The sequence below is a fragment of the Pseudorasbora parva genome, chromosome 17, assembly GCF_024679245.1.
Source record: "Pseudorasbora parva isolate DD20220531a chromosome 17, ASM2467924v1, whole genome shotgun sequence".
Lineage (NCBI taxonomy): Eukaryota > Metazoa > Chordata > Actinopteri > Cypriniformes > Gobionidae > Pseudorasbora > Pseudorasbora parva.
Genome location: NC_090188.1, coordinates 26,938,165 through 26,956,305, shown reverse-complemented (window position 1 = coordinate 26,956,305; position 18,141 = coordinate 26,938,165). Strand labels below are relative to the sequence as shown.

Here is an 18,141-nt window from a genome sequence, read left to right as displayed (position 1 = left end):
TAGTAATAGTAAACAAACTGCTTACATAGCTTTATTTCATAATCCAAAGTACATGCAGAAAAAGTTTAACACATTTGTATCATTACGCTGTGTGTTCATCTGCATGTATAGCAAAATCAGATCCACATTACTTTACATAAGGACAGGCTGAACTGAATGAATTATTAACAAACTGCAGTGTTTAGAATATGTATTACTCAATAAATTAAATTTAAAACATTTAATTAGGAAAAGGTTTAAAAGTTTTTTGGCTTTTAGTATGAATATATTAGCCTTACTGTTATATGCTCCAGAACAATGACAAGAAGGCTTACAGTCCCTCACTTCCTCCGATATGGATCAATAATTCTGATGGCATTACACTACACTTCAGCTTCTCATCAGATTTTTTCCAATCAAATGCTCCCTAGATTTTGAAGCATCCCACCCCCAAATAGATGCTGAAGCTGCGGCTAAAATCAGTCACTTGTTTACAAATTTATACTATTTTCTACATGGTGAATGGCACCATGAACTATATAGGGGATAGGGAACGATTCACACTGTAAATATGCTTTCCATTGAGGCAAATTATATCTGGATTCATGTTAGTGTCACGTGAACCTCCATCTACTCCGGTCCAGAGGCCACATAGCAGAGCAGATCATATGTGTGAGGCGTTACAGACCACAAACGTTACAGACCACTATCTTTTATATAGACAAAAAAATGTAAAAGTTAAAGGGTGAAATTTATCTGTGTTGTTCATGAATCTTCTTTTGCCCCCTTCCGCTATCGCTTTTTGAGTAAAATTTTAATTCTCAGACACTTTTAAGGATTCTTTAATTCTTTCTTTTTTTTTAGGATACACGAGTAGAAGCCATTGATCGCTGACATTGAAGTGATGTCCGTTCCTGACTTCATGCTTAATTTACTGGCCAGTTTGGATGTGCTTCTTTGCTTATACCTGTGTTTTAGGAGAAGGAAGAGCAAAACATTTTAAACATTCAATTTCAGAATTGTTTATATGGATAATAACAAAGCATTGCAGTAGAAGTGTGGACATGAGCCTGATGTGCAAACACACTCCTTTTAATCCTGACGTGGAATAATATACTATCATTCAGAAGTTTATTTTAAGCAGCAAACTGATTTCAACATAAATACAAATATTTTTTTCTTTTCTTGAAAAAGCACCAAACAGCATATTACAATTATTTCTGTAGGATCATATGACACTGAAGAGTGGAGTAATGGATGTTGCTGACAATTCAGTTTTGCAATTCAATTAAATTTATATATATAAAAATAGGAAACTGATATTATAAATTGTAATATTTTATGGCAGGTAAGAAAAACACCTTTCCAATACCAACTTCCAAAACTTCCAAAAACACTTTAAATAAAATGGTTCATTAGTTAATATGAGTTAACTAAATTAGTTAACATGAACTAATGATGAACTGCACTTATAAAGCATTTATTTATCTTGTTAATGTTAATTTCAACATTTACTAATGCATTATTAAATCTTGTTAACATTAGTTAATGCATTGTGAACTAACAAACCATGAACAGCTGGATTTGTATTAACTAACGTTAACAAAGATTAACTAATAAAACAGAGGGGTTGTTCATGGTTAGTTCATGTTAACTAATGCATTAACTAATGTTAACTAATACAAACTTATTGTAAAGTGTTACCAAAAAACAAAAACACAAAAAAACATAGCCCTTACACAGAACTACTGATTTTTTAATCAAATAAATGCAGCAAAGCTTCAAAAATATCATAAAATCTTTCCAACCCCAAACTTCTTTTAACAGAACTCCACTAAACTGTGACACCATATGGACCATTTTAGAGAAATATGGAAAAAAAAGACAAAATACAGTCATTATTCGAGTAGAGATTTTCTACCGCCTTACATAATGCTGAAAAAAATGTATCGTGCACATAATTATTCTCTGTAAGAAGGTTGGAAGCTGTTCCATCATGAATAGAATATGATGTGCAATAGCTGGCCCATGTTTCATTTGCATCTCTTCCAGGGATTCCCCAACACTTGTGTTTAGGCATATAAAGATAGGGTTTCTTCTCTTATTTTTCAGAAATAACTCATGGATTCTCGACTGATAAGTGTTCACCCCTCTAGAACAGACATCCATACTGTGACCATGATCATGACCATGACCAAAATATACACAGAAATTCAACACAGCATCCTAACCTAAGTTAAGTATATTATATTAAACAGTGTTAACTAGTTGTTGTACAGTCATCAATACCCTGCGTTTACTGTTACTTGCTCATTGTCTATTAACTGTTTGTGTGTGTGTGTGTCGTACCTCTTGATGTCATCTCTTGTGGTGTCCAGATGGTAAAGGTACAGCATTAGATTTGATCCTGACGCCAGCAGTAAAAACTTGTCCAGATAATAAAACTGAGTCGTTCTTATGGGCTTTGTGAACTGGAGAACCATGAAGTTAAACAAACAGCGCATAAAAAGACATTCAGTAAGTCACATCAACATTGCAGTTTATTAATAGCCTTTAAATAAGTGCTAAGTGCATTTATATGTCACAGTGTATACATTACAGCACTATATCATCTTAAAATATCAAGATCTCAGTCATTCTCTCTTTTTTACCAAAGATGGAGTGTGAAGATATAAATGAGGATAGTGGAACATAGGAATGTTTTTTTTTCTGTCTGGAAAATATGAGATTATTGAAAGTTAATGAGAGATTATTTGGTGAGTGGAATATGAGTGCTATTGGATTTTTAGTGTACTTATTGTATTATTTCTATTATTTCTAGCTTCATGATTTAATGCAGTTCTGCCTTCAGAAATGTGTTCAACTATGTGCCCCATTATGACATGTGCGACATTAGTGTAAACTGGCTGCTTTTATTTAGCTATTTTTAAATATAATTTTTTAACCTATTTTTATGCTACCAGTCAAACCTTGACCCCTTGTCTGCAATGTGCTTGCCAAACATTTGTCTTCGTTTGGATATTTACTTGAGTGTATTTCTGGCCAAAATGTCTAAATTGTATTTATACTCAGCTTTCAACTTGAAGTAGCGTTTACTATTTTCAGTTTATTATTGCAGACTCAGGATTTTCTCTTTAATATAAATGACACAAACACTTATGCATTGGGTCATATTTGGCTCCACAAATATACACACACAGGTGCACAGGTCTCGAAGACTGGGTGGGAAGACACCAGAGAGAAACTGTAAGCCAGAATATGACTAAAGAAAACTGATTTGAATGAACTTCAGTTGTGTTGGGAGTTCTGGGAAAGGGGGAAATTAGGGTTTAGAGAGGTCTGCAAGTGTTTAGAACACTGATGTGCTGGACCAGGGGACTCCAAAGTTGCCTTTGATGTCAAAACAGAGGAATACTGCCAATAGAAACACTTCTCACAGGAGTGCGCATTCAAATGCAAATTCGTTTCTTAAATCTTAAAACTTTTCTTCACATACTTTGCTCATTTGTTCACTCTGAGCTGGGCTTGACGTTAATTATAGGTACTGCAGAATCTCAGAACTAATATAACCTTAGTTAGATTCCTAAATTGCTCATGTCAGCGCAAGGACTGTATTTGGCTTAATTGTTGATACGTTACCATGGTCAGAACAGGTTCAGAAGAACTTGCAGTCCAGATGCAAAGGGTGGGGTCCTCAGACGTACTCAAAAACCACTGCTTACTATGACTCCAGCATACAGTGTTCACAGCCTTACTGTGTCCTGCAAACAGAAAAGTCATTTGAGGAACAACATATCGCCACACTTATTGAGTTCTCTACTTCTGATGCCAAGGTCCCCAAAAATAATCCCATTGCAAGGAAGCCCCTACTAAAACTATATAGGCTAGGGAAGCACCGATATTAACATTTTGTCTGATACTGATAACAAATAATTATTTGAAAGCTGATAACCAATATATTATTGGCCGATAAATCTAAATGCAAATTTTTATATAATTATTGACAAACTGCTAACAAAACAAAAAAAATCTCACCATTAAAAGCCATGTCCCAAGCAAAGAATTATAATGTTCTCATTATAATTTTATGTAGCTTATATAACAGACTTGCTCTGCACATGTTGCACTTAACTGTATTTTCCTTTTCAAAGTGGTTTCAATCATATTTCAAGCAATTCAAAACCATTGTGGTTTATACCAATCGGCTTCGATATATCGGCCAAATTCATCAGAACAGGCCCCCTTCTTCCACTACACGTGGTCCAGATCTGATGCTCACGTGCCCACTGTTGGTGCTTTCGGTGGTTGACAGGGGGGTCAGTATGGGCACCCTGACTGGTCAGTGTTATTCACTTCATAATGGTCATAATGTTTAACCTGATATGTGTATATTGGCTGATACCGATATGGTGGACGATATACTGTGCACCCTAATATAGGCAGATATATTACATTATAAAAGATTAAATAAGATTAAAAAAAAACTATATTATACATGAACATATATGTAAGTTGCAACACCGTGAACCATTGTTACGCTTTTCCTTGTCTAAAACAATCCTTAGTCCAATGAGATCTATCTAGAGCAATCTATTTCAGCGACAGGAAGTGCCTTGAAATATCAGAATTCCCAAACTGTCAGTTTCGGCTGTCAGCGTCATGTGCTGTCACAATGGCATGTAAAATATTCAAATCCTGAATCAATTTCTTTGTGCCACTCATTCAGGAAATGAAAATAAGAGACATGCAAAGGAATTTTACAAAAATAAACACTAAAGATCTGAAGCTCTCCCACTACCTGTGTAGACAGCTGGTTTGCCGGTGAGTGAAGAGTTATACAACAAAACTGAACCGTCTCCAAGACCACACACAAGCTGCTTTCCATCTCCTAGACACAAAAATAGAAAGTTAACAGACAAAAAAATGAAGGCATAATTAGTTAAGAAATTATGCTCCCTAGGCAAAAGTCTAAAAAAAAACTAAAGCACTACAGCTCTCTTAAAAAACAAGCGTACACAACTTTATTGTGTTTAACTCCAGGAGTCTACTCTGCCTTGCTGCTGCTGCAACAGTATATTGCATCTTTATGCGAGACCACAGGAGAACCAAAATAATCAACAGGCAAATGATTGTTAGCCACTGCTATTAAGTGCTGTTGGTCATGCATAAAGTTGGAAATGAAACTGTGTGCTATGCAATGTTAAGCCAACTAAATTTTGGTTACTACAGTGTTATAGGTCTAAACATTGTGTAGAAGAAGTTTGGCCATAAAAAAACATGCTTGAAACCTAGTGAGATCGTACTGTTACTTGGCCACCTGAGTACTGTAGAGAGTCGACTGTGGTTGGAGATGTGGAAACCATCAAATGAGCGTAAGGCATACTTGGTGCTTCAAAGTGCAGTGGGTACTCATGTAAGAGGCCTTTCCTATTGAAAAACAGCACACAGATTTCAGCAGAAGCTACAATGATCTTATTAAGTAATATTGCATTCTTGAGACTCTGTACTGAAACTGGCAAAATACTTACGCATTTGTGCTAGTTGTTAAGGCAGAGTTGGTTTTCTTCTTAACGTTGGTCTTTGGTCTAAACATTGTCCTACTATAAAAGAGATATATTATGTAATAGTTTATAGTCTAATTCCTGAAAAAAAAACAATATAACATATCCTAATTTTTCATATATATAAGGTACTTGACCTGGCCATTAACAGATGCCGCAACAACATTTTTGACTCTGGACCCCAAAACTACTCATAAGGATTTTAGAATATGAAAGGTGAATATCAAAGGTGAATAAGCTTTCCGTAGGTGCACGGTTTGTTAGAATGGGACAATATTTGGCCGAGATACAGCTATTTGAAAATCTGGAATCTGAGGGTGCAAAAAAACAACAACAACAACTAAATACTAGATATATATACTAGATATAATACTCAACAAATAATCTCTCTCACTAGAGAAAATCGCCTTTAAAGTTGTCTAAATCAAGTTCTCATCAACGCATATTACCACTAATAAAACATTTTTGATACAGTTACAGTAGGACATGTACAAAACATATTCATGGAACATGACCTTTACTTTTTGACCCATACTGTTAGCTTTTGCCCCAAATCTACCTGTGTGACTTATAGCTGGTTTTGTGGTCCAGGGTCACATTTGTGATCAGCTTGCGATTCTACCAATATAGACCTTTAAGACATCATGAAAATACTTCCCCTAGTAAAAAAAATTATACCACAATTTAAAATACATTTATTTACATACTAATACATACTAAGTATACTACAAAACCATTCATATATTTACTGACATAATGGATAAGACTTACTGATATAAATATTGCAATGAACATTTCTTAATATTAAGCCTAAAATGTTGTCACGGTTCATGGATTCCCTGTCTCACTCTTGGGTGCGTGTTGAATGTAGGTGAGGGCGGAGCCTGGGATTGGCTCATCACGCACCTGTGGCTGATCACCTGCACCAGCTGCAACGAGAGACTGGACCAGCAGGAGGCGAACTTAACTGCCACAGGACAGGCAGTACACACCTTGGTGGCACGGGTGGCCGAGCTGACCCAACAGATGCAACAACTCGTCGGTCCCACTGTGCCCGACCCACCGCCGATCCCCCACACACCATCTGCATCGCGTCAACCGGAACCACGTCTGCCTACCCCTGAGAGTTATGCCGGTGAGAGCAATTATTGCAGAGCCTTCCTTACCAAGTGTTCCTTGTTTTTCGCTCTTCAACCGCAGACTTTCAACACGGAGAGATCCAAGGTGGCATTCGTCCTCACCCTGCTCTCCGGACGAGCCGCACTTTGGGGAACGGCGGTGTGGGAAAATCAACATCCTTGCAGCTCTTCGTTCCAGACGCTGGCGGCGGAGATGAGAAGGGTGTTTGACCGAGCGGTAACCGGAAGAGAAGCGGCACGTCAACTCGCAGAGCTCCGTCAAGGTAACCGCTCGGTCTCGGATTATTCCATCGAGTTCCGCACCCTGGCCGCCGAGTGCAAGTGGAACGAGGAGGCACAGTGGGACATGTTCCTGCATGGGCTGGCTGACCGCATCCAGAAAGAGATTTTCATGATCGACCTTCCGGAGAAGATTGACGGACTGATCGAACTTGCGTTGAGGGTGGACACTCGTCTGAGTCGGCTGAGATCCAGGATGGAGTTTCAGCACAAGAGTGTCGAATGCCCTCAGGCCAACGCTGCGGATGCGGTCAGCTACACCTTCGACCCGGAGCCCATGCAGGTGGGTCGAGCTCGGCTCTCCCGGGAGGAGAGAGCGAGATGGAGATCCCGTGGTCTTTGCCTCTACTGCGGCGGGACCGGACACCTGCTAGACTCCTGCCCGGTAAGAGGACCACGCCCGGCGGTAAGGAGAAGGCTACTGTCGGGCGGGATCTCCGTGGAAAAGACCTCATCCTCCACTCTCCTTCCGGTGAGATTGCTGTGGGCAGCCCAGGAATTTTCCAGCCCAGCACTCCTCGACTCGGGAGCGGAGGGTAACTTTCTTGACTCTGCCCTTGCACACAAACTCAAAATACCCACCATTGCACTTAAGAACACCATCTCTGTCAACGCACTCAACGGACAAGTTCTCCCTGACATTTCATTCACCACAGAACCACTTACACTGATCACGTCTGGCAACCACACTGAACTCATTTCATTTTTTATCCTGGACTCCCCTTTGGCTCCCATTGTCCTCGGTCACCCTTGGCTGGAGTTACATAACCCAAGGGTTGACTGGGGACAAAACTCTGTGTCTGCATGGAGTGATAAGTGTTATGAGTCTTGTTTGGTGTCTGCTTGTTCGTCTGTGTCTCGTTCTGTTTTTCAGAGTGAGACGGTGAATCTGTCTAACGTGCCTCCGGAGTACCTCGACCTGAAGGAAGTGTTCAGTAAGTCCCGAGCTGCTTCTCTTCCTCCGCATCGTCCCTATGACTGTGCTATAGATTTACTCCCAGGTAAGTCTCCGCCTAAGGGCAAACTATACTCTCTTTCTATTCCAGAGAGGGAGGCCATGGAGAAATATATTTCTGATTCTCTAGCCTCCAAATTCATCCGCCCTTCCTCTTCTCCAGCGGGGGCGGGGTTCTTCTTCGTGGGGAAGAAGGATGGTTCTCTGCGACCTTGCATTGATTACCGAGGGCTGAATAACATCACGGTAAAGAATACCTATCCTTTGCCGTTGATGTCTTCAGCTTTCGAGAGGTTACAGGGAGCATCCGTCTTCACGAAGTTGGACTTACGTAACGCTTATCATTTGGTTCGCATCAGGGAGGGGGATGAATGGAAAACCGCATTTAACACCCCCAGGGGGCATTTTGAATATTTGGTCATGCCTTTCGGCCTTTCCAACTCCCCAGCGGTTTTCCAGGCACTCGTCAATGATGTGTTGAGAGACATGGTCGACCAATTCATATATGTCTACCTGGATGACATTTTGATTTTTTCTTCGTCTCTCCAGGAACATGTTCGACACGTCAGACGAGTGCTTCAGAGGTTGCTAGAGAATGGGCTTTTTGTCAAGGCGGAGAAATGCGCTTTTCATGCACAGTCTGTTCCTTTTTTAGGGTACATCGTGTCATCGGAGGGAATGCGCATGGATCCCGACAAGGTTAAGGCTGTGATGGATTGGCCAAGTCCAGATTCCCGTAAGGCCCTACAGAGGTTTCTGGGGTTCGCCAATTTCTATCGGCGTTTTATTCGCAATTTCAGCCAACTAGCCGCACCTCTGACTGCCTTGACCTCTCCCCGAACGACGTTCAGGTGGTCCGATACAGCCGAGGCTGTATTCGCCAAACTCAAAAGCCGCTTTGTTTCGGCTCCCATCTTAGTCGCCCCTGATTCCACACGTCAGTTCGTGGTAGAGGTCGACGCGTCAGAGGTGGGGGTAGGAGCGGTTCTTTCACAGCGCTCTCCCTCAGATGACAAGATGCACCCGTGCGCGTTTTTCTCCCATCGTCTTTCTCCTGCCGAACGCAATTATGACATTGGTAACAGAGAGTTGTTGGCCGTCAAGTTAGCGTTGGAGGAGTGGCGTCATTGGCTTGAAGGGTCGGGGGTACCTTTTATTGTATGGACGGATCATAAGAACCTTGAATATATTAGATCTGCTAAAAGACTCAACTCCAGGCAGGCTCGGTGGGCACTTTTTTTCGGACGTTTTGACTTTGTTCTCTCGTACCGCCCCGGGTCTAAAAACATCAAACCCGACTCTTTATCTCGTATTTTTGATGCTTCCGAACGCCCGGTTACTCCCGAGTGTATTTTGCCAGAGAAGATAGTTATCTCTACACTCACATGGGAGATCGAATCGAAGGTCAAAGTGGCCTTAGAAGGGGTAACGCCCCCGCCCGGCGGCCCACCGAGTTGTTTGTTCGTTCCGGAGGGGTTAAGATCCGAGGTCCTAAAATGGGGTCACTGCTCCAACATTGCTTGTCATCCAGGGGTAAACCGCACTTGCAGTTTAATAAAGCAACGATTTTGGTGGCCACTTATGGCTCGCGACATTCGCAGTTTTGTTTTGGCTTGCTCGGTCTGTGCGGTTGGTAAGACATCTAACCAACCTCCCCATGGGTTACTTCAGCCGTTGTCTGTTCCTTCGAGACCCTGGTCCCACATCGCTCTAGATTTTGTTACCGCCCTCCCCCCCTCCCAGGGCAAGACGGTCGTTTTGACCGTCGTGGACCGATTCTCGAAGGCAGCACATTTCATTCCCTTGCCCAAATTACCCTCAGCCAAGAAGACAGCGGTATCTGTAGTAGACCACGTCTTTCGGTTACATGGCCTCCCGATGGACGTGGTCTCCGACAGAGGTTCCCAATTTGTGTCCAAATTTTGGCAGGAGTTTTGTAAATTACTAGGAGCCACGGTTAATCTGTCTTCGGGTTATCACCCCCAAAGCAACGGTCAGACCGAGAGAGCCAATCAGGATCTGGAAAGAGTGTTGCGATGTTTGGTATCCAAGAATCCTTCATCCTGGAGCCAGCAACTCTCTATGGTTGAGTACGCTCATAACTCGTTGCCAGTGTCATCTACGGGCCTTTCGCCATTTGAGTGTAGTGTAGGTTACCAGCCACCTATTTTTCCTAGTCTGGATTCCGAGGTCGCGGTCCCCTCTGTTCACGCCTTTATCCAGAGGTGTCATCGCACATGGACCAGAGCCCGTGAGACTCTGCTCCAGGTGGGAGCGCGCACCAAGGCTAAAGCCGATCGCCACCGGTCTAAGCCTCCCGTTTACGTCGTCGGTCAAAAAGTGTGGCTTTCTACCAAGAACATTCCTCTCCGCTCCGTATCTAATAAACTTGCTCCCAAATTTATCGGCCCGTTCACTGTCACCAAGATCATTAGTCCGGTGACAGTCCGCCTCAAACTCCCTCCGGCGTACAGGAGGATTCATCCCGCCTTCCATGTATCCAAAATCAAACCTGTTTTTCACTCCCACCTTAATCCGCCAGTCCCGGTTCCCCCACCGCCGCGACTCGTAGATGGGGAACCAACTTATTCGGTTAATCGCATTCTGGATTCTAGACGGAGGGGACGCGGTTTCCAGTACTTGGTGGACTGGGAAGGTTACGGTCCGGAGGAGAGAAGTTGGGTTCCTGCTAGGGACATTCTGGATCACTCCCTTATTGATGATTACAATCAACAGGTAAGGTCGGCTGGGAGCGTCAGGGGACGCTCCTAGGGGGAGGGGTACTGTCACGGTTCATGGATTCCCTGTCTCACTCTTGGGTGCGTGTTGAATGTAGGTGAGGGCGGAGCCTGGGATTGGCTCATCACGCACCTGTGGCTGATCACCTGCACCAGCTGCAACTCATCACCTTCACCCTATTTAGTCTCTCTGTTTCTCTCTTGTCTTTGTCAGAGCGTTGTTGGATGTTTCCCCTTGTGTCTCCGTGTTGGTTGTCGTTTCCCCCTTCCGTGAAACGCTGGATCCCTTCCCGGATTACCTCTACCGATCTCCCGAGTCACAGCTGCTCACAGCCTGCCCGTGTCGCCAACAGAGCCTCTCTCACTGCTCCGTCTTACCCGGACTTCTTCAGTGTTCTGAGTTTTGACTTCTGTGACACTATCTGTCAAATTAAACTGAGTTACTTGCAATTGAATCCTGCCTCTGTGAATCCGTTACAAATGTGTTTTTAATATCACTCACTATTAGGAAAAATAGTATGATCACTGTAATATCATTCTTTAAATGCAAGATGATTAAAGTGTACCTAAAGTATACTTGCAATAGTTCCACTGTAGCACAATCAAATATACTTAAGTAGATCTTTAGTTGGCACTATTTCCGGATAACTAAAGTGCATTAAGAACAAAATTAGTTTAGTTCCAATTTAGCATACATAAAGTATATCAATTTAGTATACCAACAGTACAATTGCAGGGTATTTATACTAAGTAAATACATATGTAAATGTATTTTAGTATACTTAGCATAAAATAAATGTATTTCATAACACATTTAGGTATATTTATTTTTCACTAGGGTCTCCAAGGTCCTCTTGTTCCTTCACTACATAATATTGAAACAGAAAAAATCTTATGGCAATAAAAGCCTTTCAGTAAAGTGAGTCTGAGCAGGCCTGTATGTTCCGTGGAAACCTAATTAAACAGTGTTTAAATGAATATTATGCTATTGACCTCAGATTAAACTCTGAAGTTACAGCATGGAAGATATTAGGTATGAGCACAATTAGAGTAATTTGTAAGTCACATGTCAAAGCTACCAGAACACAGCCTGAGTAATACTTTTATTATAATTCTATAGAACTTCTTTGTCTATTTTAATTTAGTGAAGAAAATGAATGTTTTGACATATGCACCCTTTTATAAATATCAAAAAATCTCATTACACACACTGTAGGGATGAATTTCACACATTTTCTAGATGTTGTACTCAACAGTGTGCTTGCTTACAACTTTCAAAGCCTGAAACTATGCAAACTATATGCATGTAAACCTAAACCCGTAAAGTTTGTTTTAAAGTTCTGACCCTGAAATGCATTTCTCTGTGTCGTCTACTGACTTACTGAGGAGCTGCATTGTATCCTGATGACTTCACTTGTGTGTGAAAAACTAAAGCCCGATCCTTCACACTCTTCTGACAGCTCACACCTAGAAGACAAAAAAGAACAGCTCATTCGCATAATTAAGATCTACCTATATGTAGTTTGAACATTATCATAATCGTGTGCCCCTAGCACTATAATTTGAAATATGTTTGATAGATAATATGCAAAATGGTTACTAAAGAATGTAATAACCCAAATGCAACTATTTTCATAAATCTCATATCACTCTTCAGTCTCTTTCTGTTCTAGCCTAGAAATCTAGACGCACCCTAGCAGCAGCAAATCTAATCTGCCCGCGAGTGTCATCTAGCAACTCTCAATACCCTTCTGAGCTGTAAACGCCAAACTCTTGGCGGGCCAATCACATCGTGTATAGAGGCGGTGGGCGGGGCCATAATGACGACGGCCGAGTTGCGCTTGCGTGCTTCTAGTAAACACAGAAACTGGCGAACGGCGGCGGTCTTTCGAATCAGCTTAGTTAAGAGTAAAGCTTTTCTCTGAGAAAAGAACAAAGAACGGCACTGAAGTCATTCTTAAGAAGGGAAGATGTTTTCAGAGTTTTGCCGACCGGATACGGCAAATGTTTAATCTATCAACAAGCTCTGTTTCACCTTCTTTGCTCTGGTTGGTTGTAGCGCTATCCTATCGCGTGCAGAGGGAGTTTGAAAGACAACCGTTTATCCCGCCCCTCGGATTGAGCCCTGTCAATGGTGAGTTTCCAGACAAAACATCTTGATGTGGGTCTGGCTTGTCAGGCTATTTCTGTTCACATAATAAAATAATTTCACCTTTAATCAATATTTCTTGCCCATATATTTATTTATTTGGTAAGAAGCTCTGCTTGATACTGTAGTCAGTTAGTGAGAGTTATTATGTCAAAACATACCCCTTCGGGATAACACACGGTTTTATTTGGGTTTATTTTATGATACTGAGTGGTTGACTGTACATTGTACCTGACTAAAGAGTTATAGACCACAAAATGTATACTAATAGGAACTTATTCAAATAAAAAGTCATATTACAGTAAAAAGATGCCATATGATACAAATCTCAACCTGAAGAACTGACATTTTTCCAAGTTTCCTTCTCTTCAGTGAACTAATTTTTTCCAGCTCCATTAAAACTAATGCAAACTTTTCCAAAAAATGGTTCCTCTGTCAACCTCAGACTAAATGTATATTCTGAAAAGCGGCTTATAAATGCAACTACTTCCTAAAGCGGGTTCATCCAGTCCTGCTCCTGGAGGAGCAGTGTAGCTCCAACTTGTCCTGACAACACTTGCCTGGAAGTTTCTAGTAATCCTGAAAACCTTGATAAGCTAGTTCAGATATGTTTAATTAGGATTTTAGCTCAACTATGCAGTGTAGTGGCCCTCCAAAGCAAGATTGGACACCCCTGTACTAAAGGCATCAAATGGATAAGAATTAAAATCAGTAAAATACGTTATTGAGCAAAAATATATTTGTGGACATCATAAAAAGTTCCTGTAATGAGTTCAGTCATTAAAAAAAAAGAAAAAAGTACAGTATTCATTCATAGCTCATCCTTATTACTGTGGTATCCCAAATTGTTTCATTTTACATTGGCCAATGTTTCTGAAACAGTGTACCAAAGAGTAGTGGTTACGGGTTATTGTCAACAAACCAAATCCTGACATATCCATGCTTTAAGAATATTACACTGTTCTGAGAACAGTGATCAGCCTGTTATCAGACCTTTAATCACACAGGCCCTAAATTGCTGGAGCCTGACTACAGCACGTCAAAGCCCAGCAGCGTGAAGGAAATGAGTTGTCCTAGTTATGGTATTGACTTAGGCCCCAGAAAAAGCTATGAAATACATTTAAACCTCTGAGGATATGTAACTCTAGGAAAGAAGAGAAACAATGCCCAGTTGGAGATGGAAGAAGAGCCTCCCTTAAGGGAAAGAGAGAGAAATGATGATGATGGATTGCTTTTACATCTATTAGACATACACTATATTGCCAAAAGTATTGGGACATCCCTCTAAATCATTGAATTCAGGTGTATTACTCACTTCCATGGCCACAGGTAAAATAAAGCACTTAGGCATGCAAACTGCTTCTTAAAAACATTTGTGAAAGAAAGAGTCGCTCACAGGAGCTCAATGAATTCAAGCGTGGTACTGTGATAGGTTGCCAACTGTGGAATAAGTCAATTTGTGAAATTTCTTTGCTGTTTAATATTCAACAGTCAACTGTTAGTGGTACACAACAACTCCGCCACTAAGTGTTAGGCCAAATAAGTCACAGAGCGGGATCAGCGCATTCTGAGGTGCACAGTGCGCAGAAGTCGCAAACTTTCCTAACATCACCAAGTGCAATGTAAAGCGTTGGATGCAGTGGAGTAAAGCACACTGTCACTGGACTCTAGAGCAGTGGAGACATGTTCTCTGAGTGACAAATCACACTTCTCTGCCTGGCAATATGATGGACAAGTCTGGGTTTTGCAGTTGTAAGGAGAAAGGTACTTGCCTGACTGCATTGTGCTAAGTGTAATGTTTGGTGGAGGGAGGGTTAATGTATGAGGTTGTTTTTCAGGGGTTGGGCTTGGCCCCTTAGTTCAAGTGAAAGGAACTCTTAATTCTTCTGCATACCAAGACATTTTGAACAATTTCATGCTCCCAACTTTGTGGGAACAGTTTGGGGATGGCCCCTTCCCATTCCAGCATGACTGTGCACCAGTGCACAAAGCAAGGCCCATTAAAAACATGAATGAGCGAGTTTGGTGTGGACGAACTTGACTGGCCTGCACAGAGTCCTGACCTCAACCCGATAGAACACCTTTAGGATGAATTAGAGCGGAGACTGAGAGCCAGGCCTTCTCATCCAACATCAGTGCCTGGGCTCACAAATGCACTTCTAGAAGAATGGTCAAAAATTCCCATGAACACACTCTTAAACCTTGTGAAAAGCCTTCCCAGAAGAGTTTAAGCTGTTATAGGTGCAAAGGGTGGGCCAACTCCATATTAAACCCTATGGATTAAGAATGGGATGTCATTAAAGTTTATGTGCCTGTAAAGGCAGGCATCCCAAAACATTTAGCAATATAGTGTATAAGAATCATTATGCAGTTAAAACACACACTCAAAAAGTGGAAAAAAAGTAATTTATAAATTATTCTTTCATTCATTTAAACTGAGAATAGGAGTGAGAATGGAAGTAATACCGCAGGTCAATATGTGGGCCATTTATATAATATGATTGATTTTGCTGTATTTTTGATCAGGCATCAGACTGTTTTACTGAAGATAAATATTTAGGAGTGACAGTTTATTAAGATAGATTCCTTTCCATGTATTTCAAAAGTATTTCAAACTGCAGTCTATAAAGACGCTGTTGTGCCTAATGACAAATTTCTTTTGAAAAGCTATATTGTGGTGCAGACCTTTTGCCAGGCCAGAAAGATTAACATGGACAGTAATTCGTTAGCTTCATAAATTTTACCATAGAGGGGTGTCCTTGATACTAAAATGCTTGTTAATCCAAAGGTGGTGATTTATTTATTTGGCAAAAAATGTGTGTGTGTGTGTGGTTTTGTAAACTCCAACCTATTTTTCTCTGAGGTTTTGGGCCTTGTTTTGCCAGCTCAGCATTCAGAGGGGACATAGTCATCAGAGGAGAGCTGAAAAATGGTGAATATAAACGGAAAAAATGGCAGAAAATCAAGAGGGGGGAAAAACAACATAAATAGACTTCTATTACTGGAAATAATAAAATACAGAATTTTCCATTGTGGTAGTTGACTCATCAAGAATAAGTCTACAACGGACAATATGTCTACTAAAGACAGTTCTGGCAAAACCAAAATCAAGCACTGAGTAAATTATTCTTGGATTGTGTTTAAAAAGATACCCTGCATATATTTAAATCCATGCACCTCTTGAGCATAGGCTGAATGATGAGTGTTGTTACCTGGGTATGACTGACAATTGCCCTTCCACAGGGAAGCTCTTCATCATCCTTAAGCAGAGCTCGTCCAGCCAGACATTTTTAACCTCAAAAAGGATGACTGAATTCCCAAATAAAGAGGTCACCAAACAGCACATCTAACCAGAAAGAGAGGATGAGGGTAGTCCTCATGTTATACCGTGTCATACACAGACCACTTTCCTCCTAGAATGCAAACCACAGCCAAACCTTGTAAAAACTTTACATCTTAAATAATCCAGGCTTTCAGAAATTGTAAACTGCTAATTGCAGGGCTGTAAAAATACCAAAGGTGCTATACATGTAAGCTCTAGAGCGGCTTAAGGTTAACTACAGGATTCATTAAAAAAATAGCAAGTAGGACTTCTATGAAGGCGATCCTAACAGTTTGCCTTTAAAATGGGAAGTTATTATGTACAAAAAATCTATTAAGAGGTGTACAGACATGGAATACTGTAAACAAATAAAATATTGCATTTGTATACACGTTGCACAGATGGCCTAAGAGTCAGCATTTTTTTTTACAGACACCAAAGATTTTGCACAGTACTTACACTGCCACCATGTCCATGGGTGATGGCCCATGATCCAGCCATTGAAATGCTAAGTCCACCTGTTAGGGGAAAATTTGCCATTCAACACTTAAAAAGACCTGAAACTAATTCAAGTGAGATTTAGAGATAACCAGACATTTAAAGGATTAGTTCATGAAAATTATCCCATTATTTACTCACCCTCAACCCGTCCTGGGTGTATATTAAATTTTTCAGACGAATACAATCAGAGATATATTTAAATATATATTAACGCTTCCAAGCTTTGTTATGAAACTGATCTGAATGAATACCACCTACCTACCACCCTACCAACGTATTCAACTTATGACGTATGACGGAAAAATAAACGTATGACGTCGGATGTAGTGTAATTGTTTTGAACTGCGAGAAGCATTACACTTTCTTCATAAGTTGAATACGGAAGGCGGTCTGGCGGAAACTAGATATTTTACTTTTTAATGTTTTAAATATGGATATTTATCTTACAAAAACCCACCAATTTACTTCAGAAAGCCTTTATTATCTCCCCGGATCTGTGTGGATTATGTTTATGGCGGATGGATGCACTTTTTTGACCTTCAAACTCTGCCATTCACTGCCATTATTAGGCTTGTAAGCGCCAGGATATTTATTAATATAACCCTGATTGTGTTCAGAAATAAGAAAGATTAAGAGTGAGTAAATCATGGGGTAATTTTCATTTTAAAGTGAACTAATACTTTAATGATTACAATATTACAATATTCTTAACTTGATTTTTGAAGTGTTTAACATGGGGCCAATTACATCAACATAGCCATTATGACGGTGTCTTAAAGGGGGGTGAAATGCTGTTTCATGCATACTGAGCTCTTTACACTGTTAAAGACTTGGATTCCCATCCTAAACATAGACACATTTTCAAAAACTAATGTTGGACGTTTGATGGAGTATTTCTGTGTTAAAAATACTCCTTCCGGTTTCTCACAAGTTTCGGAGAGTTTTTTCCGAGTATGGGTCCGCTTGACGTCGACAGAGCAGAAGGTCCTTGTATGGGCCGTACGGGCTCTTCTCCCGGAAAGGGTGCGCGCGCGCGTGACTAGAGCGAGAGAGGAAATGCACGCCCATAAACACTGCTCTCAGGTGCAGATCCAGTCATCTGATTAACACTTCTGTGGCACCGCGCTCCACTTTATTCCTATGGGTGACATCAAGCGACTTCAACGCTTCAGCCCAGCATTCCGGGAAGGCAGCGCTGCATTTGAACTAGGGCTGTAACGATACACCAAACCCACGATTTGGTTCGTATCACGATTTTTGACCCACGGTACGATACAAACCTCGATATGGGGGGGACAAAACAGTTTTATTCTGTACAGTATTCTGTAGCCTATTTTGCCGTCAATACCAGATATCTGTATGGTCAATAGGCTACTGCCGACGTTTTCTTTGCGGTACCAATAGGCAATATATATTTAACATGAAGTATAGGGCCTCCTGTACATCAATACCAACAGAAGCGGCGCGTCAGACACGCTTCTGGTGTGCAAAGAAAGAGAAAACGCCACGCAGCTGCCC

General features: G+C 41.0%; 1 protein-coding gene across 2 annotated transcripts in view; it reads right to left on the bottom strand.

The window, feature by feature from the left end:
* wdr27 (WD repeat domain 27) overlaps window positions 1–18,141 on the bottom strand; it is a 90,034-nt gene that overhangs the window by 50,959 nt on the left and 20,934 nt on the right. For both annotated transcript variants that reach the window (XM_067421907.1, XM_067421906.1), the window contains exons 11-20: window positions 16,582–16,640; window positions 16,013–16,146; window positions 15,649–15,722; window positions 12,034–12,118; window positions 5,508–5,579; window positions 5,297–5,406; window positions 4,778–4,867; window positions 3,619–3,740; window positions 2,329–2,450; window positions 849–946 (exon numbers count right to left, since the gene is read on the bottom strand). In XM_067421907.1, coding sequence (XP_067278008.1) covers window positions 849–946; window positions 2,329–2,450; window positions 3,619–3,740; window positions 4,778–4,867; window positions 5,297–5,406; window positions 5,508–5,579; window positions 12,034–12,118; window positions 15,649–15,722; window positions 16,013–16,146; window positions 16,582–16,640 — 966 coding nt within the window. The remainder of the gene's footprint in view (window positions 1–848; window positions 947–2,328; window positions 2,451–3,618; window positions 3,741–4,777; window positions 4,868–5,296; window positions 5,407–5,507; window positions 5,580–12,033; window positions 12,119–15,648; window positions 15,723–16,012; window positions 16,147–16,581; window positions 16,641–18,141) is intronic.